This window comes from Podarcis liolepis (genome assembly GCF_965112155.1).
Source record: "Podarcis liolepis genome assembly, chromosome: 9".
Lineage (NCBI taxonomy): Eukaryota > Metazoa > Chordata > Lepidosauria > Squamata > Lacertidae > Podarcis > Podarcis liolepis.
In genome coordinates, this window is record NC_139564.1 from 73,559,246 (window position 1) to 73,580,321 (window position 21,076).

At 43.9% G+C, this 21,076-nt stretch overlaps 1 protein-coding gene across 10 annotated transcripts in view; it reads left to right on the forward strand.

Annotated features, from left to right (window-relative positions):
* Positions 1–2,570: 2,570 nt before the first annotated feature.
* ADD1 (adducin 1) overlaps positions 2,571–21,076 on the forward strand; it is a 48,375-nt gene continuing 29,869 nt past the window's right edge. For 7 of the 10 annotated variants that reach the window (XM_083460669.1, XM_083460662.1, XM_083460671.1 and 4 more), the window contains exons 1-5: positions 2,577–2,751; positions 13,859–14,068; positions 15,486–15,648; positions 16,081–16,232; positions 20,018–20,098. In XM_083460669.1, the coding sequence (XP_083316795.1) occupies positions 13,877–14,068; positions 15,486–15,648; positions 16,081–16,232; positions 20,018–20,098 (588 nt within the window). In that variant the 5' untranslated portion in view covers positions 2,577–2,751; positions 13,859–13,876. Of the gene's footprint in view, positions 2,752–2,843; positions 2,974–13,858; positions 14,069–15,485; positions 15,649–16,080; positions 16,233–20,017; positions 20,099–21,076 lie in introns of those variants that run through there. The other 3 variants (XM_083460667.1, XM_083460668.1, XM_083460664.1) reach the window with 3 other exon arrangements.

Here is a 21,076-nt window from a genome sequence, read left to right on the forward strand (position 1 = left end):
AAGGGAGCACAGCTACCTAAGCACTGGGTATAGAACCTTGTGGCATCTTTAAAGACCAGCATATTAATTGTAGCACCAGTGGCTGCTGTTCCCACTCACTTTGCTCACAAACTGCCTATGTCCCAGAAAAGCCACCCACTCCTAGCTTATTCCTTGCCATCCCCACCCCTTACAGCTTGCCAACTCCCCTATCCCCTTAGATCTCACCAAGTCTTCCACCCACCCCACAATAGGCAAAGGATGAAGGACCTTTGGCAGGACAAATAGGACAGGTGGGTGGAACAAGCCACCTGTCAAACATATGACATCATGATTAGGAGAGCTTTAAACTGAATCCTCAGGATGAGGGAGACAATATTTCAGAGGATGGGGACACCAAGTACTGGGAATAATAACTTCATTGATGGACAGGAAACTGGGGTGGTGCTACAGGAACCTGCTAATATACAAGAAAAAACCAGTAATGAAGCAGCTGGAGGGAATGGCTTATGGTTACAGTTGCCTCTATATTAGTGCACAGAGCATAGGAAATAAACAAGATGAACTTGAGCTCTTAATACAGGATGTCAAACATGATATAATAGGCATTATAGAAACCTGGTGGCATGAAACTCATGACTGGAATGTGGTAACAGACATATAACCTATTCAAAAGGAATAGACCAAACAGGAAAGGAGAAGTATTAGCATTAGTTTTCAATGAAAAGGAAGTGTTGGCTTGATGTTTGAAGCCATGTGGAAATAGTTGAGACACATTCTAGAGAACCAATATCCAAGACAAATGGATTACGTATAGGTATTTTACAGTCTTAAATATTAGTTGCCCTGTTCAAAAACTGCATGTCAGGTGCTTTTAAAACAAAACCAGCAACCTCCTCCTCATGTGTGGTGTCTTTGCCACCCACTGCCACAATGGCAGCCACCCCAGTCCATCAGTCCACCAGCAGTCCATGGTTACTGAGATACTGTGGACAATTGTGGATTCCACTGCAGATGTCATGACTTCCATTCTCAGTCTAGGATGCCAGACAGATGCTGTGAAAAATTTGTCGGAAGCCACTGGTACCTTATATCCTTTAAGACCCTGTCCATTTCCATTGGGTAATAATCAAGACAATGTATACTCACCATCCACTGAAATTTTGAATTGGCAAGAAAGAAAGCACTTTAAACACTTTTAAAAACACTAAAACAATGACTAATGTGTTGTGAGTGAGCTAACGAACTGCAATTCTGGTTAGATTTGGTAGTTCCTACTACTCAGCCAGCATAGCATCCTTTGTTCTGCCTAAAATGTTCTGCTCATTATGACAATTGTTACTTTTTCTTTGGTTCTTTGTTGTACTACCCACATCTTGGGGCTGCCCTTGAAGACAACTCAGGAACTTCAATTGTTCCAAAATGCACCGGCCAGATTAGTGGCTGGGCCTTCATATAAAGGTAAAGGGACCCCTGACCATTAGGTCCAGTCACGGACGACTCTGGGGTTGCGGCGCTCATCTCGCTTTATTGGCCGAGGGAGCTGACGTACATGACTAAGCCGCTTCTGGCGAACCAGAGCAGTGCACGGAAACGCCGTTTACCTTCCTGCCAGAGCAGTACCTATTTATCTACTTGCACTTTGACGTGCTTTTGAATGTTGGCGTTTATGTTGGTGTTTAAAGCCCTGAATGACTCAAGCCCCACATACCTGAAAGTCCACCGCCTCCCTTACAGACCCTCTTGGGTGTTAAGATCAATAGCCAGGGACCTCCTGGTAGTTCCTCTGCACTCATAAATGCAATGGGGTGGCGGCGGCTTGGGTTTGGGCCTTCTCTGCGGCAGCCCCTAAATTATGGAACTCACTCCCCATAGGTGTCATCTGACACCTTCATTACGCAGCTTTTGGCAAATGCCAAAGACCCACCTCTTTGCCCTGGCTTTTAATCCTTAGGGTGTATATTTTGTAAGACACACCTTATTCTGTGATCGTAAATTGTTTTAAAGTTGTTTCTAATAATAACAATGAAAATAACATTAATTGATTGATTGTTGTAACCCCTGGGACCTTAGGGTGAAGAGAGGGTAATAAATTCTGCTACTGTTACTAACTTCCACTGCATAGGGAATACGAGGTGTTTCTTTTCTGTTAGTATGCCTCCTTTATTGTTTTTGTGTTTGGCTTTGTAAAATCCATTTTTAGACACAGCTTCCACGGCACTGCATTAGGCTGCAGAGTGTTACCCACCCACCGCCTGTGCTTGCACTTTAATTGCTGGGTATTACTTTGAAAAAACAACGTTTAAGGAGGTAGTTCGTTTCTTTAAATAAAATAAAATAAAATTCCGCCTTCACGTCAACATTTCGTCTGAAGGCGTGGGCGAGAAGCTGCTGCGCCGGATTAAAAATCCCGGGTTCTTCCCTTTGTCGCCTCCCGCTCTGGGAAATGGCCCCCGAAAGGACCCGGGGCATCTCCGCAGCAGAGCGCGGACTCCCTAGTCTTCCTTTCTAAGTCTACGATCCCAGAAGGCGGGTGGGCGGGCCTTTTCCCCGCAGGAGCGGCCAATGAGCAGGCGGCTTGCTCGGGACGCGGGCGCGCTCCAATGATTGCCGCGCTTATTGGCCTGCGGACCCTTCAAAGCCGCACCCTGGCGCGGCGGAGGGGAGGCGGCGGCGGCGGCGTCTGGGGTCGGCTCGGCTCGGCTGCGAAAGGCGCGTCTGTGGCGGATCCGTCCGGGGCTGCGGCCGCTTCCTCGTCTTCAGGGGAGGGAGGTAAAGAAGAGCCCGCCGGCCTCGCCGCGTCCTCGCCTCCCCTGGGGCTCGGGAGGGGGCGGCCCCTCAGGGAGGGAGGGAGGGAGCGAGCTGCCGCCCCCCCGGCCGGGGCTTGTGGTGAGGGGGGGCGCCCCCTCCCCTTGCCCCGTGCCGACCCTTCTCCGGCGTCGCCTCGTCCGGGGCTTGTGGTGAGGGGGGGGCGCCCGCTCCGCTGCTCGACAGGTGACTCCTCCCAGCCTCCCTCCCTCCCTCCCCACCAAGAAATGCTCGTTGTCTGTGCGGGATCTCTGCCCCCCCCCCGGCGCGCCGAGGGAGCCCCGCAGGCTCGGGTCGCGTCCAATGCAGGGGGTGGAGCGGCCTCTCTTCTGCAGCGACCCCCCCCTCAAGACGGGGCCGCCGCCGCTCGACGAGCGAAGCCCTTCTGGCGGCGGCAGATGCTCTAGAGTCCGGGCGCCGTTATTGCCGTTATGTTTGTAGCCCGCCTTTTCCGTGGCGCGGCCCCCTGCCCAACCCCTTCTTTTGTCCGTCCCCCCCCCCCCAGCAGCAGATTGAATACTCTGCCGTGGGGGTGGGGATTTCTTCCAGCTGGCGTGTTTTCAGGCGAGAGGGGGGGGAGCCTCCCCGCAGGAAGAGGAGGAGGAGGGGGCTGGCCCGCCACTTTCCGCAGCTGTGTCCCGCGTCCGTTTCCCCAGAGCTGGGGCCCCCACTGGGCCCTTATGGTTGGGAAACTGCTTAAGTGCCTGCAGAGCAGGCCCTGCACTCCTGGATCAAGCGGCGGCGGCAGCAGCTACAGCCTCTCCCCCCCCCCCCCCGTTTGCTAAAAGAATTTGTGTGCTTCTGCAGATCTCGGGGGTCTCCCAAGTCAGCGTGGCAACACTGCATGGGTGGGCCTGCTTTGGATGCATTGTAGCATGCTATGTTAGAAACGGTGGTGGACACCCCCCCCCCGAACCTTGGAATTAGGGATCGGGCCCTTCAATTGTTCCATTCCCCCCCTTTCCCGCCTCCCACAGTTGCTCAGCATCCAGTGCTCACTGAGGCATGCTTCGTTTCCGGTGCTTCTCTCCAGGTGCATCTCTTACCTCTCCTTTTATTTAGTGGGGGAGTGGGTGACTGCGCTTGTCCCCAAGCCCAGAACATTAACTGCTTTATTTGTCCACTGATGACTGCTTGCAATGCATCTATGCCCGAGGACATTTTAAAAATAATGGAAGTGTTCCATCTAGAGAATGAGATGCTTGTCTGTACTGTGTACTCACATTCCTCTGCACGTACAGAACTCGTCTTCTTGTTCCATGTACTGTACTAGTTTATATTTTTATCTTCTCCCTTTCCCACTTTTAAGGATTCCTCCACTTCTCAGACTCTGAACATTTTGGTCTTTGAGTTACTTTGGGGCTGTTTCTTTCCACCACCACCCAGTCGAATACTTCGTTCCTCGACTCTGAGGCTTCAGGTTCCTTCTGGTTGCTTATAAGCGGTGGTGTTTAGCTGCATAAACATAGACACTTTAAAGACTTGAACTGGTTTTTCTGCCTGTTGTATCAGTTGTAATGTGCTGTGCTATATGTGGTGAGGTTTTTAATTGTCTTTTTGTTGCTTTTTAATTGCGTTGCAGTTTGAATTCCATATAATTCAATTGGTATGTTTTCTGCACAGGCACACATACCTCCCAAATGAAACTTGTGGAACTGAAGGCAGGGACCCTGGCAGTTGTGAAGCTGGAAAATGGCTTATTGGGTTTATTTCCAGGGAGAGGAACAGGAGCTCCTTTAGGTGTTGGGCAGTTGATGTTGCACTGCCAGAAGCTAAACGAATCCTAGGGCTGCAGTTATTTCTATGTGGAGATAGCCAAATGATATTAATAGCCAACTGTTATATCTCTAAAATGGGGGACATTTAGAAAAGGGCCCCTGAATAACATAACTACTCTATTTTTCAAATATTTCATGCATAATACTGCATTCTGCCCTACAGAAGGTAAGAGAGTGGACCTGACCATAGGTGGCTGACATGCAGAAACTGAGTGGAGAGACTGCTCAGCGTACAAAGAAGCTATTAGCCGGTAACACCAGCATAGATCAACTCTGCTATCCCCTGGATTAGTGGAGGAAATCTCTTGGTTCCTAATTGAACTGGGTTAGTTTGTGGTTTATACCCAACCTGTATTAGCATTCTTAAGTGTTTTCTTTTTAATGTGTAGTCTGCTTTTTAACTATAGTAATCTTTGAAACATATTTGATTAGAATAATTAACTAAAATAACTTACAGCAATTATTCTTTCCTGTATGTAGTAAACTGGCACCATTATTAGCTTTTGGGCACCAGGCTTTTGGTAGTTAGCATTTACAGTGGGGGAATGAAATCTTCATCTGTGGCCAAAAGAAGGCGGTAGATGAGCCTTTCTGGGGAGGGTTTTTATGTGTGTGGTTTGTTTTTTTTACCAGAATGTCAGCACCAAGGAGGCCCTCTTCCTAGTAGCCACCTGTTTTAGTTCACTTTGCAGGAGCACCCACAGCAAAGGCGTTCTAGGTGGCGGTCAGCTTGAGATTAGGCACTTTGCTTCATTGTACAGCCAGATGTTCCATTAAAAAAAATTAAAATCTTTAGGCAGGGCCCTGGGTGTGGTGTCCTTAGAAAGAAGCCTTGTTTTTAAGCTTTGGATGCTTGCTTGCTTCAATTAATAGCTAAGAGAACTGAGCAAGCATTATCCTACAGTAAGGGTTGCCAGTGTGTTTCCTCCATTGGACTGCAACTCCCATCCACCCCAGCAGAGGCCAGTAATAATAATTATTTATTTATTGTACCCCACCCATCTGACTGGATTGGCCCGTCTGCTCTGTGGCCAGGTGTGATAGGTGTTGTAGTCCAGCAACATCTGAAGGGCAGCATGTTGGGTATTCCTGTTCAACAGAGTGAAAGGCTCTGTTTCTCCTATGTCCACAGCTTTTTAAAAATTTGAACTATCAATAGCAAAACTTAAAAACCTCCTTTCACCTCATTCCCCTGCCAGAGCATTCAGGGCCTGACACCACATTGACATGTGATTTTGCAAAACCTGAACAGTAACAGTTTAATTTGAAACTAGCTAATGATGACTTCTAAAGCTGGCTTGTTTAAACTGAGTTTGTTACTAGTTGCAGGTGTGGATGGCATGGCAAGCTGTAGTTAACAAAGCATGAAAGCATTTTGGGTTGTCATATTTTGAAGAGCAAAACAAAGGACACATTTGCCGGCTTATACTTTTAACTATGGATTGCTATGACTACTCTCATTTTAAATGCCCCTACTATACGTAGGCTATAGAAGCTGTGATATATTGCTAATAGCAATGTTCTTAACTTTCAACAATAAAATAATACAAACAATTGGTACCCTATATGAAACTCCTATATTGGTACAAATATTAGCAAATACCTCATGGTGTGTCACTTTCAGATGCACTTTGTAGATAAGATCTTGTTGAACAACTGCTTATTGCTTAAGAGGCCACAACTATTTGTTTTCACCGCACCCCGGGCTAAAAAACAGCAGAGCTTATTCAAAAAGGCTGCAAGTCATCTGATACATTTGACAGCCACTTCTACACTGCCACTTTAGTGCACTATTATAGCGCCCAGACAATAGACAATGGAGCAGTTACTTTTGCACCATGTAGCCCCCTCTGCATAAGATTGCATGCGGTCTTGCAGCAGGCAGCTGCTCATCTGTTGCCTGAGGCTCAGGGGCGCTCTTCGTTTTAACTTGAATGCCATCAGATAGAGCAGTGGATGGTATCATAGAATCGTAGAGTTGGAAGAGACCACAAGGGCCATCGAGTCCAACCCCCTGCCAAGCAGGAAACACCATCAGAGCACTCCTGACATATGGTTGCCAAGCCTCTGCTTAAAGGCCTCCCAAGAAGGAGACTCCACCACACTCCTTGGCAGCAAATTCCACTGTCGAACAGCTCTTACTGTCAGGAAGTTCTTCCTAATGTTTAGGTGGAATCTTCTTTCTTGTAGTTTGGATCCATTGCTCCGTGTCCATGGCCCCCCTTTCCTTCCTACCCAACTGCCTTGCACACCTCCATCCTAACAGTAGCTGGGGGGTGGGGAGAGAAAGAGATGGCAGGAAGAGAGGGTAAATTGAGGTGTGAGGCACAACTGGCAGAGCAGCAGAACCAATTATGGGAAGGGAAGGAACTGGCTGAGTCAACGTGAGGTGGGATGAGGCCCACCAGCTTCATTGTTCTCCACCTACCCTCTGCCCACCTTTCTTGCTCGCGTGTGAGACTGGGAGGGGACTTAGTGGGGGCTGCGCTGCCCACCCACAACAGCAAGGTGCTGGTGCGGATTCCTGGTGTTTCCCTCCTTTCTCACACTTCAACAACAGCAACAAAAATTCTGAACATTTTGCCAAATTCTAAAAATCTACCCAGACAGAAAATTTACCCCTGAAAAAGAGGAAGTGTCCAGGAAAAACTGGACATATGGCAGTCCTAATTCAGACTCCTCTTCCTTACTGCACAGGAGGAGGGGTTGGGAGAACTTGAGAACCTGTGCTTTGTGTGCTATCCAAACATGGCCTGTGTCTTCCATTACTATCTCCTTTAACAGGTTTAAACTATTATTGCATAAGTTACAGGTAGGTAGCCGTGTTGGTCTGCCATAGTCGAAACAAAATAAAAAAATTACTTTCAGTAGCACCTTAGAGAGCACCTTCTTATTGGTATGAGCTTATGCATGCACACAAAAGCTCATACCAGTAACAAACTTAGTTGGTCTCTAAGGTGCTACTGGAAGGAATTTTATTATTTTATTATTCTATAAGTTAGACTGGTTGTTTAAAAGCCTTCTCCCTCCCCAAATACACTTATCGACTCTGATCTTTTTAACACAGCTCTTCATACTCATCACAGTACCATTTGAAAATTGCAGTGGCTACTTTCTTGAAACTTTTCCATGTTCTTTTCAAATTGAAACTTTTATAATTGTCCTTAACTTCGGCTACATGTTACTGTACACACTTAATGCTTTGACACATCTGTATTGTGTTAAAATGCATGTTCCATGTCTGGAAAGAACATAAGCCTTGTAACGTAATCTTTTCTCTTTCTTTGTCAGTTTTTAAATATATCATTTTCTTGGCCTTCATTCAGGGTGGAGCTTTTGGCTTGAAGGCGCAGGGAGGCTGCATTTCAAACAGTCTCTTGTTGAAAGTAAAACGCCTAAGTAGAATGCTACAGAAATTGAAGATCTTTCTCCTTAAGGCATAAATTTTATCTACGCTGTTGGTTTAGAAGGGCAAATGCTCTTTAATTCAGAGGCTTTCTTAAAAGAGGTTTTTCTTATTTTATTGCCAATCATACATGTGCACGCATGTAAACATGTGGAGATCTCTGGATGCCAGATTGGCGGCTGACATCTCCATCTGGCTGGCCCCTCCAGTTTTCTTAAGCAGGTGAGCCGAAGAGCTTAGATCCATTTCTATAAGAGTTTATATGCATCTATATCCCACCTTTTTCTCCAAGGAGTACATGGTTCATTCCCCTCCTCAGTGAATCCCTACGATGACCCTGTGAGATAGGTTATAAGGCTGTGACTGGCCACAGCCACTCAGTGAGCTTCATGACTTAGTGGGGTTTTGGACCCTGATCTCCCAGGTCCTATTCCGACACTGACCACTTCACCACACTGGCTACCTAGAATAGTTCTTCTGTGGGGCAGCTCTATAAATTAAGTAGGTAAGGAAATATGGGGAAGGCAAAATGTCACTAAGAGAAGGATCTGCCATATTTTCCTTGAAGCTCGAATTTATTTCATTCTGGATTGTTTTATTTGATGTTTTAGTGTGTTGTAAATGGCTTTGAGATTTTTCGTTAATATATAAAGTGGTATAGAAATGAACAACAAAAATAATGTTACTGCACAAAAAAGTGCATAGACATTCCGTTGTGGAGACCGCAACCACTCTGCACTCACACTCCTCCTTCCCCCTTTTATCAACTCTGCCTTGCTCACAGGTTGCCTTCATTTCTATGCCACTGCCTCTTTTCTATTCTGTAGCCTTCTTTCTGACCCCCTCATTCTCATATACAGTGGTACCTCGGGTTACATACGCTTCAGGTTACAGACTCCGCTAACCCAGAAATAGTACCTCAGGTTAAGAACTTTGCTTCAGGATGAGAACAGAAATTGTGCTCCGGCGGCAGCGGGAGGCCCCTTTAGCTAAAGTGGTGCTTCAGGTAAAAACAGTTTCAGGTTAAGAACAGACCTCCAGAAGGAATTAAGTACTTAACCTGAGGTACCACTGTACTGTACTTTATTGTATCTTTCAGGTGAATCTTAATAGCAAGCCTGTCGGCTAGCATGTTCAGTTAGAGAAGTTGCTGGATGTTGTGTTTGTATGGACGTTTGCTTGTTAATAAAATAATTTCTAAATTCATTGAATCTGGAATTTCATGTTGAAGACAACATACTGTACTAAGAGTGAAATACATGATTGTGGGAAGGCACAATCCCACTTTCACGCTCGGTGTCACCCCCGGCTCACTCTATTCACATTTCTGCCATTGTTTAAAATCACTACATTTTCTCCATTATTCATGCCTCTGCTGTTGTTTAGAGCCACCATTTACAAACCTGCCTTCTATTTTGCTTCTTCCCCCACCCTGACATGATGCAAATCCAGGATTGCAATGAGGCACCTGGCAGTGATGGCAGAAATACTTCATTAGAAAAACAAATTGTGTTGGTAGAACTACTAATCAATGTTCTAATTAGACATCTGAATCCATCAAATAACCAATTAATACAATAGCAGGGATTCATAAAAAATGTGTCCATAATTTGGCTAATGAAGCCCAAAGTTATTTGCCAGAAAACTATGTTAGGACACATCTACCAGCTGAGGAAGGGACGCAGGTGGTGTTGTGGTCTAACTGAGCCTCTTGGGCTTGCTGATCAGAAGGTCGGCGGTTCAAATCCCTGCAACGGGGTGAGTTCCCGTTGCTCAGTCCCAGCTCCTGCCAACCTAGCAGTTCGAAAGCACGCCAGAAGTGCAAGCAGATGAATAGGTGCCGCTCCGGCAGGGAGGTAAATGGCGTTTCCATGCGCTGCTCTGGTTTCGCCAGAAGCGTTTTAGTCATGCTGGCCACATGACCCGGAAAACGGCTCCCACGACCTGTAAAGTGAGATGAGCACCACAACCCCAGAGTCGTTTGTGACTGGACTTAACTGTCAGGGGTCCTTTACCTTTTTTACCACCAGCTGAGGAAATACTGAGTGGGTAACAATCTCCAGCATTATACCATCAATTTCTAGTATATACTGGTATTGTGTTGTCCACCAGTGTATTTTATAGATATACATTCATTCGATTTAATGAAGTTATGTATTCAGATGTTTCTAGTTTAATGAATATGTGAACATATTTTAAAACAAAATTAGTTGTGATTCAGTGGTTTTTTTTCTTTCACGTTTTTTAGGGATAGTGGTAAAGAGTTTTATTAAAACTCCAGTTTTTTAATTTATGTATTTTGTCCAGTAACATATCTATTTTAATTCGCTGTCAATCATTGCAAATGTGAAAGAAGAATGGCAAGTTTTTTTTAAGCAGGAATTATCTGTCACATTATAAAATTAACAGTCCTTTTGTTGTGCATTTTCATAAGCTTTGGAGTCCACTTTAGCTGCAGTCTTATATCTACTTACCTGGGAGTAAGTCAAGTAGTTTTTCAGCCTAAAGCACTGTAGTGCTCTGCCAATAGGTCTTGGAGAAACTGTTTTTTTTAATAATCAGGGTTTGATACTCAGTCATGTAGCCAGATTTTCTTCACTTGAGACTCTCGGTCCTAAAATGTTCTTTCAGATGTTTCTGGCTACAAGTGTTGACTCCTCACCACATTCCTTTTAGCACTGCAGCCCTTTGCACACTAATGTGGGAGTAAACTCCATTGATAGCAGTCCACAACAGCCCTTGCCAAGGTCACTATGGTTACGGCCCCTCTCTGTTCTGGAAAGTGTTACTTCCTCCATTTCTGGCAAACACGAATGAGCCAATAATATGAGGATCAGTAAGGCTTTAAAATTGGTTGTGCTAATTACCTTACATTCCAAAGGTTTGGAAATACAGGAAGCTAGGGAGTTTCTCTGAAAGACCGTGGGGTGGGGTGGGCAGATAGGAGAGACCAATTACATTTTCTAATCAGAACTATTGACCACAGTATCCTCCTGGATCGTCTCAGAAGGTTGGGAGTTGGGGGGCACTGTTAAACAGTGGTCCTGCTCCTTCCTCCTGGACCATGTCCAAAAAGTGGTGGGGTGAGATGAGTGTTCAAACCCCTGGGTGCTCACTTGTGGGGTGCCTCAGGGCTCCATTGTCTCTCCCTTGATTTTTAATATCTATGAAACCACTGGGAAAGATCATTGGGGTTTGGGCTGGGTGTTCATCAGTATGTGGATGATACCATCTACAACTAACTGGACTGGTGACTGGGAGCAGCTGCTGGGACACTGGTCCTAAAAGATGTACATTGGCTCCCAGAACATTTCTGAGTACAATTCAAAGTGTTGGAGTTGACCTTCAAAACCCTAAAGGGCCTCAGCCATGTATACCTGAAGGTGCGTCTCCGCCCCCACCATTTAGACACTGAGGTCAAGCTCCCAGGGCCTTCTGGAGGTTACCCCACTGCAAAAAGTAGTTACAGGGGAACCAGGGAGAGAGCCTTTTCAGTTGTGGTGCCCACCCTGTGGAACACCCTCTCATCAGATATCAAAGACATTAAAAACTACATGACTTTTAGAAAACATCGGAAGGCAGCCCGAGTGGCCGGGGCAATCCAGTCAGATGGACAGGGTGCAAATAATAAAAATATTGCTATTACTGAAGTTTTCATAATTCCTCATTTCTCACACCCTCCTATGTTAATTTTCCTATGGGTTCTCTGCCAATAAAGCAAGGATTCCCATCTTTATTTTAATATGGTGGCTTCCTCATCTACAAGGACCCTCTTAAATAGGATTGGTAATTAACTGAGTCCCAGATTTAAAACAGAGATGTCATCTTTAAAACAACTGCACTGCATATTTCTGTGATGGTTTTTTTCTTGCAGTTCCTGCCAGTATAAGAGCTTTGAGAACTGGGTTGTCTGCATTAATCCTCGCAAAGCACTCCAGTGGTGCCAACCCCATTCATTAAATTGGAGCGTGTTCTGATCTTTGAACAGTCTGCTAACAAACTGATTTCTTTTATTGACTGCTGGCTTCCTGTTATGGTGCCAGCTTCCCCTTCAATTTAGCTGCAAATGTCCAAAATGGAAAGAACACAGTGAAATGAAAGCATGATAAGGATAGACAATAAGGAAACTGTTCAACCCCTCGCCCCCAGCAATATATATACAACAACCAAAAAAAACCCATTCGAAATGTAACAGCAACATAGTTTTACATAACACTGATCACTGTGAACTTCTCTAATACTGAAGTAGAAGCCATATTCTAAGCCCTCTTCAGATACTGGTGCACTCTGATGATAGTGTGTAATGTGTTGTGGCTATGTTCTAAGGACACAGTCCTCAAACCTCCGAAGTTGATGGGGAGGGGTGGTAGAAGAACTGCTGGTGGGAGGTATGTAGCCCTGCTGTGCTGGAGACACCAAAATCTGCCCTAGCAGGTTGGAAGCTACCACCGGAAGTAAGCCACAATGTTTTATGGTGTTGTGTAGGCTTTGAATCCATGGCATCTTAAAGCCCCATCTTTGGTCCTGCTGGCTTCTGCCAGGCAGAAGGTTGAAAGGAAAACACTTTCAACCTTCTACCTGGCAGAAGCCAGCAGGATCTCTGATGCTCTGGAGCAGGGTTTCCCAACTTGGGTCTCTAGCTGTTTTTGGACTACAACTCCCATCATCCCAAGCTAGCAGGAGGACCAGTGGTCAGGGATGATGGGTGCTGTAGTCCAAAAACAGCTGGAGACCCAAGTTTGGGAAACCCTGCTCTGGAGTATCAGCTGTTCTGTGCCTCTTAGACATCTAAGACTAGAACCTTGCAAGACCCATAAAAGTTAATTGCTCAATTTGAACAATTCTATTGGCTTAATAAGCAGTTATGAAAAGAATTGCCCAGGAAATATTGGAGCAACGTAGTATCCTAAATCCCTGTTTGAATTGGCTTTGAATCCTAACTTGTTCAAAGGCTGGCAACCATCACAGGGCGGGTTACAACATAAACATATGAAACACAAAACCTATAGGTCTAATGAAGTTAATAAAGAGATTCAGCTGTGTCCTCTGTGACTTGATAGTTAAGAATGAGGGAAACGAGAGAAGCCCTGCTGAATTCAAGAGCAGGAGCTGGGCTCTGAACCATAGAAACAATTTAACACCAGTATTGTTGTTGTTGTTGTTGTTGTTTAGTCGTGTCCAACTCTTTGTGACCCCATGGACCAGAGCACGCCGGGCACTCCTGCCTTCCACTGCCTGCCGCAGTTTGGTCAAACTCATGCTGGTAGCTTCGAGAAGACTGTCCAACCATCTCATCCTCTGTCATCCCCTTCTCCTTGTGCCCTCCATCTTTCCCAACATCATGGTCATTTCCAGGGAGTCCTCTCTTCTCATGAGGTGGCCAAAGTCTTGGAGCCTCAGCTTCAGGTTCTGTTCCTCCAGTGAGCACTCAGGGCTGATTCCCTTCAGAATGGATAGGGTTGATCTTCTTGCAGTCCATGGGACTCTCAAGAGTCTCCTCCAGCACCAGAATTCAAAAGCATAAATTCTTTGGCGATCAGCCTTCTTTATGGTCCAGCTCTCACTTCCATGCATCACTACTGGGAAAACCATAGCTTTAGCTATACGGACCTTTGTTGGCAAGGTGATGTCTCTGCTTTTTAAGATGCTGTTTAGGTTTGTCATTGCTTTTCTCCCAAGAAGCAGGCTTCTTTTAATTTTGTGGCTGCTGTCACCATCTGCAGTGATCATGCTTATGTTCTGATTTTGCTTCCTTATTCAACAACTTTTATTTCTCTCCATGTCCACTGAAGGATAAAGTGGAGAAAAGGGGTAGGGGCCAGTGTAATCATTTAAACGTTAGCAGATGAATTAATTGGAATACTTTTGATTTATTTTTATGCCATAGAACCACTGAAAAGGTGCTATGAATGGTGAATCTAGAGCAGAGGTGGTAACCTCACCACCTCCAGCAGCCCCTCATAAAGAGAGGTATTTTGATCGAGTGGATGAAAATAACCCAGAGTACTTGCGAGAGAGGAACATGGCTCCTGACCTTCGCCAGGATTTCAATATGATGGAACAGAAGAAGAGAGTCTCCATGATCCTTCAAAGCCCAGTAAGGATAAATACTTAGGCATGACTTTAGAAGAGAGCTAACAAAAAAAATCAGTTTTTTAAACATTTCCTCAAAAAGGCAGCATTAAGTTGTGTGGTAGAATTCAAAGTGTCTTAAGGTACATTATGTATGTTTGTGGCACACAGGAGCTCCTCATTTGTTTTTTGCAGTGGCAGGTACTTTTGTTGCCCTGGAGTCCTCCAAATCCCAAGTTTCAATCAAGTTCAGGCTGATTTATTACAGTTGACGATTAAATATTCTTGGGAAAGGCTTCCTGTTGGTGAAAGCATCATAACAGCCTTTTGCATTTTACAGTTCTATTGTATTTTTAAATTATCCTGTGTATTGCCCAGGCAACTAAGAAATCTAGTGAATGACATAAATAAATCCCAGCTATGGTCTCATTCCAGCAAGCATCCATGTTTTCTGAGTATATTGCCGCTGAAACTGGGGGGGGGGGGAGTGAAACCATTTAGCTCTGGTGTCATTAAGGTATCAGGAATTTCAGCAATTCTAGGCTGCTTTATACAAAATTATTTTCTTGTACAATATAATTTCCATGTAGAAAATGACAGGTTACACAGTACCCTGTGACAAAAGCATCTGGTGATACAGAAGAAAGCCCCAAGTTCTTGTAGCACAAAGATCTAGCCAAATCGAAATGTAAACTTTACTTCTTAATGCTGTATCTGTGCCGTTCGTTGCACACAGGTTTGGTCTCTGTAGTAAAATTGCTCTGTGTGAAGCAGTCCTCAGTTGTGTTGAGCTGCCAACTTGCAGTAAGAGTAATTCTCAGTTGAATAAGTTGGTTAAAGCTTCTCGATGAAATGTATTATTTATTTTTGAAATATTTCTGCCATCCTTCAATATAAATATTCTCAGGGCTGCTTAAGCAATAGTAATAAAATAGAACAAGAAACTAACAAAATTTCAAAATTTGGATAAAACTGGCAACAACAATAAAAAGAATCATAGTTAACTGTTGAAAAACTTCAGAGAATAAAAAGTCTTTGCTTAGCACCTTAAAATACAGTGAAATAAACACAAGGTGAGCCTCTCTGGAGGAACACTTCCCTAAACAAAGGGAGAGTCCTCTTCCAGACACCTCACTTCTCACCATGAGAGTACCCGATCCCAGGATGCAGTCAAGCTGCTATGAAGCTACTGGGTTTAAATAACAGTAGTATATGGGGCACAATGTTGATAAGAACTTGTGTGTCTGTCTCGTCTGCCTCAAGTCCCTTATTCAGACAGTGCACCAAAAAAGCAGCAGCAGGCTCAATAATTATTCCTAGAGAGATGCTTCTGTCTGTGAGAAGCATTAATGACAAGAGATGTGGAAGGGAGGAATTAAGAGAATCCAATTTGCTTGAGGCGCTCCAGTATTTCGGTGTCTAACATGGTATTCTGTTGTTAGGCATTTTGTGAAGAATTGGAATCGATGATCCAGGAACAATTTAAGAAAGGAAAGAACCCAACAGGTCTATTGGCTTTACAGCAGATTGCAGATTTCATGACGACAAACGTTCCAAATGTCTACCCAGCAGCACCTCACGGTGGAATGGCTGCCCTCAACATGAGTGAGTTCCAGCAGATATTTTGGGAGTGGATAGGGATTGCAGCTGGTGAATTCAAAGCTAAGTGTGGACTAATCCAAAATTGAATGTAAACAGTGCAGTTTTGAAAGAACTCTTTTAGTGAGAACTGGCTCTAATTTTGTTTTAAGAATTTATTGTATTAAGATTCGGAAATTAGGAGATGTTGTAATAAGTGCTGGAATGGTTTTGTTATGCTTCAGTGAAAGAGAACAGATGTAGATTTCAGTTTTAAAAGAGAAGTTCCTCATTAAACGGGTGTGGTGCCTTGCATCAGCTGAAAGGATTCAGATTTCATATTGTGAATTGACTTGATATGGTGCTAGCCTCCTGTTGGAATGAGAGTATGGCCACACCATTTAGACATTGTTATTAAGAGATGTAAACCATATTGGGCATGTCTTTCCTTTTCCCCAGGTCTTGGCATGGTGACCCCTGTGAATGATCTCAGGGGTTCAGATTCAATTGCTTACGACAAGGGCGAGAAACTGTTGAGATGCAAGTTGGCAGCCTTCTACAGACTAGCTGACCTCTTTGGGTGGTCACAGCTTATTTACAATCACATAACAGTGAGTATTAAATCATCTATATCTATATTTTTCCTTTTTATTTGTTGTTTAGGGTAGAATAGGAATAACCAACTTTGGAGGAGTCCAGTCGTTTGAAACAACTTAATTTATTTCATACAACGCTTGATTTTAAAATACCTCATAGCAGTTTACAAAACTTTTATCTGGCCCCTAGTGGCCCTTATCAATTTTGGGTCTGGGTGTAATAGAAAATTGTCTTCATTTCATTTGCGGGAGATAGGGAAATGGGTTTCTGCATGCAGTTCATATAACTTCGTGTGTTGCTGTATATTTATGTTTTGGAAGGCAAAATATCATTGCTTCTTGAAGGGAGGGGATCTTTCAGAGACCTTTTTTGCAGTTTAAAAAACTTGTTTTAATTTTGACCTTTATTAACTATTTTATTGTATGTTGTATATTTTTGTAATCTGTTTAGAAGTTTTATTTACAGTTAAGGGATATACAAATTATGTTAAAGAAAATTACTTAGTTGGTGAATGTTCTAGCTCCTGGTTATAAATACTAAATACTGTACTAGCGATGATTTTAGTGCTAGTTTTTATTAAAAACCATGGGTGACCGTGAAGGGATTGAATTGCTTTAGGTCCTGGAGTTGTGCCCATAGAATAACCCTAACACCACTTCCCAAAATTAAGAAGTTGTCTGTTCATGGTTAAGAGAACAGATGAAATGGTAAAGATGCTAATACTGAAATTCACACCGCAGTTTGGAAATATTGGTTGCCTGCTGATATGTCCCAACTAATTCAATAAAATGGAGATTTGAAAAGTCTTCATACTAAAATAAGATTTTGGAAAAGTTTACCCTTGTTTCCTTAGATAGAAATGAAATTTAATAAACAGTAACAGTATTTATCTTACTATAAGCAATTTTTTTATGCTCCATTGACAAAGTAGTGGGACATCTACTGTATCTCTTTAAAAATCTAGTATAACTGTTGGAACTTCACATCTTAAGTGAAACCATTTGGCCTGTGTGCTCCAGATGTCTATACTGTGAGTAATTTATTGGCACCCATGTCATTAATGCTTGAGAAGAATGAATAGCATCACAATGAGCTTACTCATGTGCCAAATAAGCATTAAGCTACAGCTGTAGTAAGAATTGAAGTCACTCTTGTATTTTATTATAAAGCTTAATTGTGAAGAGGTTTCCAGACTTCTGATTTTCTCTCGTGGTTTTTCTTAACAGTTGAAGCCCTCCAAACAGTGATGGAGGAGGTGAAAATTGGTGAAAATAGCTTTTTCTCCCTGTTCTGTGAGAAGCAAATTTTGCTAGGTTGCCAGCCCTTCCACAAATAGCAGTCCCTACACAAAGACTGCTCTTGATCAAACCATTGTTTTCTCAAATCTGCTGTCTGAATACCAAACATATTAGGATGTGCATGTTTTCAAAAACAGATTTGTCTTACTCACACTTTACATTTTTGTGAGCATACCTTAGATGTGATTTGTGAAGCAATTCATGGGGAAAGTGTTTGGCACTTTTCCCTTCTTGGGCCTGTCTGCTGGAGCCAGCAACAGAGAGAGATGGAGGGAGGCAGTGTCCCAACTAGAAAGAAACGAGGCTTTGAGAGGGGGCTGCAGTTCAGTTTTGTCTTTCCCACCGTTGACTTCTCCTAGTTGGCCAGACAGAGCATAAGCTTGCAGTCCTTTACCATATGCTTGATGCTGTTTGTTGTTGGCTCATCCTCTGGGCCAAGTGAGTGACAGACCCACACCCTGCCCTGATCTCAACTAAGTGTAAAATGTAAGAGAGGGGTATAACACTTCAAAGGTGAAAGCCTCAAGGGTTACCTCACAGGAGATAACTTTAGAGGATCTGTCACATTCTCCAGTGTCTTTCCTCCCAGGCTATTTCATACTTATATGAAATCACTCCTGTCCATTGCCTGGAGGTGAAAGTCTCCCACCCTGGACACTTAGTTTCCAGGGGTATTCCAGGAAATAGATGTTTTTTCAGGGGTATTGCAGGGGGTAGATGTGTATGTTAGAAATGTTCATTTAGTTAGAAGTACTCTTCCTCTTCATTTAAGGCTGGCTAAAAGCCATCTGCTTTGATGGGGGAAGAATGAGCTGGTCCTCGAATTCCAGTTCACAGCCATATTCACCCCCACATGTTCATTAAGTCTATTGCTGCAGGTGAAGGAAGGGAGCTGGGTTGGGCATGTTTTTCGAAACTTGGCCATTACCCCAATTCCTACAAACTGGAATTACTCTCCTGAAAGGCTGTGTGAAATCTCTTAACTAGCCACTTGGCATTGAGGTAGAGAAGAAGATGGAAACTGGGTCAGCAGCCTTCATGAATGAAGTTAGAGTTCTCTTGTGTGCAAAGAGTTTTTTCTTCTTGTTCACACCAGTTTTGCTGATTAGATTTGAGACTGCAGGATAAATGTAAATAGTGGCTGCTTTGGGAATGTTCATAGGTTCAAAATTAAGTGACATGTCTATTCTGGACCCTTCTGTAGTCCCTTCACTTCTCATTAGAACTTCATAGGAATTATGAATTGAGTTAAGAGCAGTTCTCGTGAATCTCACTGTCCTTCATTCTCAGAGCTGGTAATTGTCATTGTGCTATAGGCATTATGGCCCAGAGATGACAACTTCTATTAGCCAGACCAGTGTGACCCAATGGTTAGAGATGATGGGAACTGTAATCTAACATCTGGAGGGCACCAGGTTGGGAAAGTCTGGTCTAAACTGTCACTAATGTTGGTAGTCTGAGTGTGAAAGCATTGACGTTCCAACATGTATCATGAAAACAAAGTATCTGTATTCTTACATGTACTTATGTTCCAAGTTCTCAAGTCCAGGAGGTGGGAAGACAGTCTGTTCTAGATGGGGTTACACTCCCCTGGAAGAAGCAGGTTTGTTGCTTGGGGAGACTCCTGGATCCAACATAGTCACTTGAGGCCCTGGTGGCCTCAGTGGCTAGGAGTGGCTATTTCCAGGTACAGCTGGTTCACCAGCTACTGCCCTTTTTGGACAGAGGTGTCTTGGTCATAGTACTCCGTGCTACATCCAGATTGGATTATTGCAATGCACTCTACATAGGGCAGCCCTTGAACGCTATTCTGAAACCTCAACTGGTCCAAAATGCAGCAACCAGATTACTGGCCGAAGTCGCTTGTACAATTCTTACAACTCCTGTTCTAAAACAGTTGCATTCAGTGCTAGTTCTTTTCTGGGCCTAATTTCAGGTGCTCCCACTCGTTTTTAAAATCTTGAATGACTAAGGCTCCATATATCTGGAAGACAACCTCCTTCCTTACAGACACTCCCAGGTGTTAAGATCAGCAAAGGGGGCCCTCTTGCGGTTCTGCCTTTCTCCGAAGTTCACTTGAGGGAGGGAGCCCAGGAGAGACCCTAAGTTATGGAAGGCCCTCTGCACAGTGGTGCATCTGGCTTCTTTATATGGTTTTTATTCTGTATAATACTGTATAAATGCGGAAGACACATCTCTTTACCCAAGCTCTTTCACATCTAAGAGATGTGTTGTCAGGGCCCAAACTATTCCCCCAACTGTAATCTGTTTTAACTGTTCTAATTGTAACAAGCCCCGAGAGCTGTTGGTGAAGGGCAGGTAATACACTTTTACATACTACTACTACTATATGTGTAATAATGACTTTTTCCAGTGCATCTGAATTATATGCATTTTGCAATTTCTAGATTTTGTCTTTTTTGTAAATCAGTTATTTAAAGTGATGTTTTTTTGTTTCTACATACTCAGTTTTCATTCTTTTTTCTTTGTCTTTTTTGTAGGTCAGAGTAAATTCAGAGCAGGAACACTTTCTCATTGTGCCTTTTGGGCTTCTCTATAGTGAAGTTACTGCATCCAGTCTGGTAAGTGAAAGACTCTTTTGTTCAAACAAATCAGAATCCTGAACATCGGATCACAATACAGCTCCATTTAGATGTGACCAAGCACTATTAAAGGCAATGGAACAAGTTAGTCATTAGTAACTTAAGGCCAGTTGCTATCAATATAATTTGGTCACAACTGACCTTGGATTGGGACTGTAGTATTTAATCACTCCATCTCTTATGTGCAAGGGTATTCTGCCCTTTCTACTTTTAAACTTTTAATCTTATAATCATCCGTCTTGTTTGAGCATCCATTTGGACAAATGGACTGCTTATATTAATATATATGTTTAAATCAAGATCGATGGGATAATTTTATTATTAATATGAGCTGACTTGACAATGTTTCCTTTTTCCTGTATCTTCAAAATAATAATAATAATAATAATAATAATAATAATGAAGTTGAATTTGTAACAAGTTCTTCCCTATAGTCAGTTTGGAAGCTATTTCTTTGTAGTATTTATTTATGTAGTCATATCAGTGAGTTGTGCGCCTGTGCAAAGAAGCATCTAAAACTTCTAGTACTTTAGGAAATAGCACTTGTCCCTTCCTTTGAGTGGGCAGACCCCATGTGGTAAGAGCAAGTACCGTATTTTTCGTCCTATAGGGCGCACCGGCCCATAGGACGCACCTCGTTTTTTGGGGGGGGAAATGAATAAAAAAAAATATTTCCTCCCCCCCCCCCGCCCTGGCTGCCACCCCAAGCCTTGCACTCACCTGCCCGAAGCACGGGGCACCCTCCGGAGGGCTCCCCGTGCTTCGGGCGACAGGCTGCTGCCCCAAGCCTCGCTCACTTGGCGGGACCTCCTGCCGGGCACGCAAGGCTTGCGGACACTCGCCCGAAGCACGGGGAGCACTCCGGAGGGCTCCCTGTGCTTTGGGCGACAGGCTGCCGCCCCAAGCCTTGCGCACCGGGCGGGACCTCCTGCCGGGCGCACAAGGCTTGCGGACACT